The sequence below is a fragment of the Branchiostoma floridae genome, chromosome 18, assembly GCF_000003815.2.
Source record: "Branchiostoma floridae strain S238N-H82 chromosome 18, Bfl_VNyyK, whole genome shotgun sequence".
In the NCBI taxonomy this organism is placed as follows: domain Eukaryota; kingdom Metazoa; phylum Chordata; class Leptocardii; order Amphioxiformes; family Branchiostomatidae; genus Branchiostoma; species Branchiostoma floridae.
Window position 1 is genome coordinate 11,961,246 of NC_049996.1, and position 6,858 is coordinate 11,968,103.

Genomic DNA, 6,858 nt, shown 5'->3' on the forward strand with positions numbered 1-6,858 from the left:
GTATAGTAATGAAAATGTAAATATAAGTCATGTTGAGTTAATAAATATACAATTTATTATAAAATATTCAAAAGATTCAAATTTGCAACTTTTTCTCTGTATAAAATTCATTTCTATAATTCTTAGGTCCCTCCTTATGAGGCACGTTAGAATGGTCCAAATTGCTTTTTTCAGGCGGCCATTTTGAATGTTTCTGTTGACAAGCGACTTTCTACCGTCTGCAGCGATTTCTTAGTCAAAATACAAGTAGGTGAAGATTTTATAGGTTATTTTGTTATCTAAGTCAACAACAAATGTTATTTGTAAACACTAAATGCTCTTAAGCTCTTTGAAACGCTATTTTGAAGCAAAATCTGAGTGGAGTTTATGTAGGGGGAGGGGGGCACTGTTTTGTCGGAACAGGTGCTCTATGGATAATAGGTGTTCAAAGTGTACCGTTAGCTCTTGCTGGAGAAATCCGTGCCAGTTTATGAATGATAAGCATGTATGAATGTAGTAGATGTAGTGATAGTGTTATCTACCCTTTTTAAAGTTAGTCACGTTAGTCAAAAAAAGTTTATTATCCAAGTTCACATAATTTCAGTGAAACTGAAAAAAAGTTATTTTCGCCGGGCTAAATCCTAATACGTCTTACGTCGTTACAATAACTCCTCAGTATTCTTGTGATATGAAAAACTTCTGTTGTCAGCTGAATGTGACATTTGTTGCAGATTGATGAAAATGACGTCCAAATGATGAACGTAACGTCAACGCCAACTCGGCACAGTAATTTAATTCTTAACTGTGCAAATACTATTTTTAACAATATTGTCTCCTGTTTTTAACAAATGTAACATGGCAGTACAATTCCTGTACAGTGTAGTGTGAGAAGAAATAAACCATTATTTAATGATGATAAAGTTGACTGTGCTGACTTAGCTGTTTTTCAGTTTGTGTTTCTTTCTTATTCTTTTGTCATCCCCAGTGTATCGAGGTGAAGCATAATACTTTTCCAATTAGCTACTGGTAGCGCAATGCAGCTTCACTACAAGTACAGGTCTCATTTTCAGTGGGCCACCCTACTCTAAATACAAGTGCGTTTGGCTCTTTAAACAGAGATTTGATGACAATACTCAGGCCATGATAGTATTGAAATCTCATCCTTCTTCAAAACCCTAGCCTTGCATTCCAGCCTTGTTTTCTATTTTTAGGATCACAGCAATATGTTCCAGAAAAGATTGCTATGATATGAAACCTGTACTACCACATGGAGAACTTTGTGCTGTATGATGAGGTTGGGAGAGGCACCAAGTCTGTGGTGTACAAGGGCAGGAGGAAGGGAACCATCAACTTCCTGGCCATACACTGTGTGGACAAGAGCAAGAGGGCAGAGGTCACCAACCATGTGAGGAAACCTTTATATTGATTCGTGGTGCAATAATATGATGTCTAACTCTTACTTAGATGAGGGGGGTACTGTTTATGGTTATGTTTTTGTTTGTTTGCACCTGTAACTCAAGATGTGAGTTTTTATTGAGATCCAACGATTGAAAGAGACAAGGTGATCTGGGCCCCCTTGCAGCATTTTCAGGTAGTGCATTATTACAGATTTATTCCCCCTTCCTGAAAACAAGAGGTTATTAATGTTCTCAATTTGGCACACCTTGCATCTTGAGTACCAACTGTTACACTAGGGCTGCATGTATAGCATTATCGAAGAAAGCCACAAAATCTCTGGATATGTCTCTGAGATACCTATTAGCTAGTGTGAGGTCTTTGATTTCTTAATGCAAGAGATGAAGACAGAAATATATTCCTTTTCTATGACAGGTTCGTCTGACCCACGAGATTGATCATGCCAATGTTGTCCGGTTCCATGAGTGGTACGAGACCAGCAACCACCTGTGGCTGGTAGTGGAGCTCTGTACAGGTGGGTGCACTGTAGACTATAGTGAAAAACTGTATGTATCCAAATAAAGTAAATTAAAACATTTCAACCCTCATGCAAATGTATTGGAAAGTTTTCCAGTGGATTGATTGTAATATAGAAGTAATGTACAAAATTTTTGACAACTCAGGGGAAGAGCTTTTTATTTTCCCAATGACAGGACCGACTGCACTTCCTTTTTCCCTTTTATTAGTTTTAATTGGCATGTGGCACGAGAGAGCTTCATACATCTAAGTAATATTGACAAATTTATATTCCTTATGAATCTAGACAAACCTTTACTTATAAAGCATATCTGTTTTTACATTTTCAATATCACAAAGAAACGAGAAGCAGCCGAATGTACACAGTAGATTACAATTCTTGAGTAGTGTAGATTCATTGTATCATGTTGTATCATTTGTTGTGACCTGTACTGAACCCAGTGGGTATGTATGTACAATAAAGGTCTTCATTCATTCATAAAAAGTCATGTGCAGGTCAGGCAAATAGCCTGTCTGCCTCCTCATCTGTCCAATCGACAGGAGAAACCAAAAGATATCTTTTGTCACATTGTCTTTTCCAGGTGGTTCACTGGAAACCCTGCTGGCTCAGGATGGCAGCCTTCCAGAGGATGTCATCAGGCAGTTTGGGGTGGAAGTCATCAGAGGACTGCACCATATCCATGAAATGGGGGTGTTGTTTTGTGACCTCAACCCCCGTAAGGTGTGCACACTGCTAACCCTCTAGTTCTCGCTCAGTCCCATAGCTTGTAGTAGCCGTAGGGGCAGTCTGTCGGTCCACAAACTATTTTAAGTGATATAACAAAAAATAGATGAATAGGCATACCAATCCAAGTCATCCCCAGCAATAAGCTGGCTCATGATATAAACTGCACATGCGCAGTGTACTGCATTTTGGGTAATATGTCAAAGTTGAAGTTCCCTGAGACATAAGCATAAACAAAACACTTCTGTTATCAATCATGGTCTAGATGAAACTGTTTACATGTTAGGGTTTTCACATTTTAATTTGTATGACTGACAGACTAACTGACGGAATGAATGAATGATTGATTGATTGATTGATTGACAGATCCTGCTGGATGGACCAGGAGTGTTGAAGCTGAGTAACTTCAGCCTGGCCCGTGTAGAAGAGGAAGACTTGGAGGAGTTTTTCCGACAGACGTCAGCGGAGTACGAACAGTCGGAGGACGACGGTGACGCTTCAGATGACTCCGCTCCCAAGAAAAGGAGAACTCTGGGTAAATCTCACAGACTTTTTATCATCTAATTTTATGCACTAGGTGTAGGTGGCAATGTGGTCCTTCGGTTAGGACTGGACATAATGTGCCTGGATATTCGTGTATATGGCCTGAACGTGTCAAGTTTCACAGGTGCGTCAGTACCCAGAAATTCCCTTAAATTCTCGTTTTTGTCCAGTGCATGTAATAAGTACATGTTTTGCATTTTCCCCTCAGGTTCTCCAGTTTACATGGCTCCGGAGATCCTCCAAGGAGACCAGCACTCTATGCAGAGTGACCTGTGGTCTCTTGGCTGTCTCCTCTACGAGCTCTTCACTGGGAATCCTCCATTTTTCGCTGACAACTTCACAGAACTTGCTGACCAGATTCTCAATAAGGACTTCCCCACCCCTCGAGTTCGTGGTATCATCCGACCCTCCCCAGACTTTCTCACTCTACTGGTAGGGCTTCTGAAAAAGGAACCTCAAGAAAGGTTGGTATTTGCTGAGTGTATTTGTAGCATTCCTTCCTCCAGTCAAAAATGTTCAGCAGAAGGTATAAAACTTTACAAATGTAAGGTATCTACACATGTACAGACTGCTTTGTTTACGTTTGTTACCGCATCTGAACTGTGAGCAGCGTCACCTATGAGTCAGAATTACCCTGAAGAAGGTGACAGACGTTAACAAATACATTGCATGGTGTGAACAAAGCAAAAGCAGTCTCATTTTTCATTGACTGGTGTATGTTTGTAATCAAAGACTGTGGTATTGTGAACATCTTCATATGATCTAACATTCCAGGTTAGACTGGGAGGGCCTGCTATCCCATACCTTCTGGCAGGGGGCGTTCCTAACCAAAACTGGCAGCTCAGATGAGAAGGATGGGGAGAAGGAAGATGAGAAGGAGACCTCTGAAGACTCACCACAGCGACACAGGAACATCATGTTGTCTCCACTGGGCAAGAGTGAAGAAGGTTCTCCCAGGAAGAGCATGATAGCATCTTTAAAACTGGGTAACACATTTAAATAATCTATTCTTCAAGCAGTGACTCTGGAAAACACATGAAACATGTCCCTCCAAATTTTCAGTTTCTACTCTGTACAATTTGATCATGGAATAACCCAGTCTCGCGAGATCATGAGACTAGGTACGAGACTTCCATGATCAAGATGTATTGAGCAGACATTGTGACTGATGAACCTCTTCAATGATGGATGAGACGTAATTTCAAGATGATACATATCACATGTACCTCATGTAGTTCTACTTGCAACACAATATTTTCTTTTTCTTGACTTAACATCAATAATGTTCTTCTTACAGATGACACAGGAGAACTGCTGGTTCCTCAAAATGCACCAGATGCAAAGGAAGGAGTCTTTACATTAAGGTACAAATAAGTCATTTATTCTTGTGAGACTTAATTTCGTGGTAGAAGGGAGAATAGGTTTTCACAATGTTTTCAGTTCACGGTTGAAACAAATCTGTAGATCAGTTGAAGGTATATATTCTTGCAATGCCATGGAGAGGCCACTTCAAGATTAAAACTACATACATTGTATATATATGTATATGATACATTATATGGTGTAGGCCTGTTACCAATGTTTTAAATGTTGTAAGAAAGCTTGCAATTAGATATACTCACACATGCATTCACACAACAACAATATCAGATTCTCAAATATCATTTTTCATCCAGTTCCACTCACAAGTCTGCAATGATCGACCAAGCGGACCAGGAAAAGTTGGCTGCAACCGCACGACCACAGACTCCAAAAGACGCCAAGAATAAGAATAAGGCGCGAGAGTCTTCTGCGTCCAACACGACACGGTCTACGCGGAAGACCAGTGTGTGCGAGGATAATGAAGAGGTGTTGGAACTGGCCTATCACGATTCAGACTGGACCGTCACTCCTATAGTCGACAATCCAAAGGTATGAATCTCTGTTTTTTGTGTACTTTAAGTTTAAGTTGGACAGTTAAGTTTCTTTCCAAAAAGCTCAATTTATTTCTGATTATCAACTTGCAAATAATTTTTTTTCCCAATATGTATATATTGAAAAGTAGGAAAAATGTGAATTAAATAATTCCGACATTCATGCAACTGAAAACATCATTCCTCCACATGATTCATCCACAATTGAGATGAAGCATGGTGTTTTTTTATGCAACATCCATAGCTTTGCTGAAAAGGCTCACATGTGTAGTCAAACACTTTTGAATGTCCAACCTGGGGCCTCACAATGATGTATTGTAGTTGGTGAAATGTTGAGTATGATTGCTGAAATTGACTGTAGTGAATGTATTGGTGATGTTTTCCTGCTCCAGATCCAGAAGCCTGCACCATTGAAATGGGAAACTAAGGGTCTTCCTGTTCCAGCTCACTCAGGTAAACCGTCTGATAGATATAATTTTTTCATTCATTCATGGAGCTTGCATACAGTTGAAATGAACATTTAAAAGGCACTTACTCAATATCAAATCTCGTTTTTCAACTGGGTACCCTGATGAGTCTACCAGATTAAGATATGATAGTTTTGAGGCCCTCTCAAGACTGCCTCTATGCTCTGTAACTGTGTATACCTCTGAGGTTACTTATACTTCATGTTGTAGTTCTCTTAAATTCACATTTTTTTAATATGGCAGTTTTAGCAACCCACAGGACTTGTACCAGTTAAAGTTATATCATTTGTCTTTATGTCATACCTGTGACGCGAAAACGTTCCATACGGGTGTTCCGGACCGGGCCGTACGCTTCCGCATCGCACAGGTTCAAAAGGCGTATCACACAGGCTCCATTCGAGTAAATCTAACCGTTTCGAGTGTGCCGAATACGGCACGATTGGCAATTCGAATACCTGATTCGGCGTTGGAACATTGCTGTTGCAACACTTTTTAGTTCGAGGGCACCAAATTTGTACAACTTCTGGCGCATTTCGCATCAAAACATGGGTTTTCTCAGGTGGGTATGACATAAATAAAATACAACACGGTGTATTCCGCATCACCCTCGGTCTCAGCCCTCCCGCGGGTCGGGCTGAGACCTTGGGTGATATGGAATACACCGTGTTGTATTCTATATGTATATAATATGTGAAACTATTGTTTTTGAAAATAAAAAAGAGGCTTTTTCTGTCAATCTACAGCTTCGACTCAAACTGTAAAATGTTTTCATTTCCACAGCGGACAAATTGATGAAGATGAAGACCGTTGAGGCCCGCTCCCACCTGTCTGCCTGTCTGGACTACATCAGGGCACCTGACAAAGGTGCAGCTGGGCACAAGGCAAAACTGCAGCTGCTCAACTACCTTACAGCCATAGCTTCTAAAGATGGAGTGGCCAACATGGTCATCAAGATGAACATGGTAAGACATGGAGTTTTTTTGTTGTCATGTTTTCTTGTTGCCAGCCTGACTATTAAACTGGTAAGTGTTCTGACAGCTAAGTATCTAATGCCAGCTCAGAAAATAGCAAAAAGTTCCCAGTAGTCATGCTTTCAAGTACCAAAGTACCAGAGTTACAACCAAGGACTCATATGTCCAGAAAGTTGTTTTTTATCCCAGAATGATTGTACACTGGAACTCAGTGATCAAGTTCTGTAGGAGCAACCCTTGTTGTAAAGCTTTACATTACACTTATAGCTAGATGTGCAAAGGTTAGGTGCAATAGGTCATTCAGTGAATATAACCAACTGCTGCTGCTA

General features: G+C 40.2%; 1 protein-coding gene across 2 annotated transcripts in view; it reads left to right on the plus strand.

Moving 5' to 3' along the window:
- Positions 1-153: 153 nt before the first annotated feature.
- Positions 154-6,858, plus strand: part of LOC118405603 (serine/threonine-protein kinase ULK4-like) — an 18,903-nt gene continuing 12,198 nt past the window's right edge. For both annotated transcript variants that reach the window (XM_035805148.1, XM_035805149.1), the window contains exons 1-11: positions 154-246; positions 1,191-1,384; positions 1,810-1,909; positions 2,493-2,632; positions 3,002-3,170; positions 3,387-3,642; positions 3,953-4,164; positions 4,476-4,542; positions 4,855-5,089; positions 5,484-5,544; positions 6,339-6,520. In XM_035805148.1, coding sequence (XP_035661041.1) covers positions 1,247-1,384; positions 1,810-1,909; positions 2,493-2,632; positions 3,002-3,170; positions 3,387-3,642; positions 3,953-4,164; positions 4,476-4,542; positions 4,855-5,089; positions 5,484-5,544; positions 6,339-6,520 — 1,560 coding nt within the window. In that variant the 5' untranslated portion in view covers positions 154-246; positions 1,191-1,246. The remainder of the gene's footprint in view (positions 247-1,190; positions 1,385-1,809; positions 1,910-2,492; positions 2,633-3,001; positions 3,171-3,386; positions 3,643-3,952; positions 4,165-4,475; positions 4,543-4,854; positions 5,090-5,483; positions 5,545-6,338; positions 6,521-6,858) is intronic.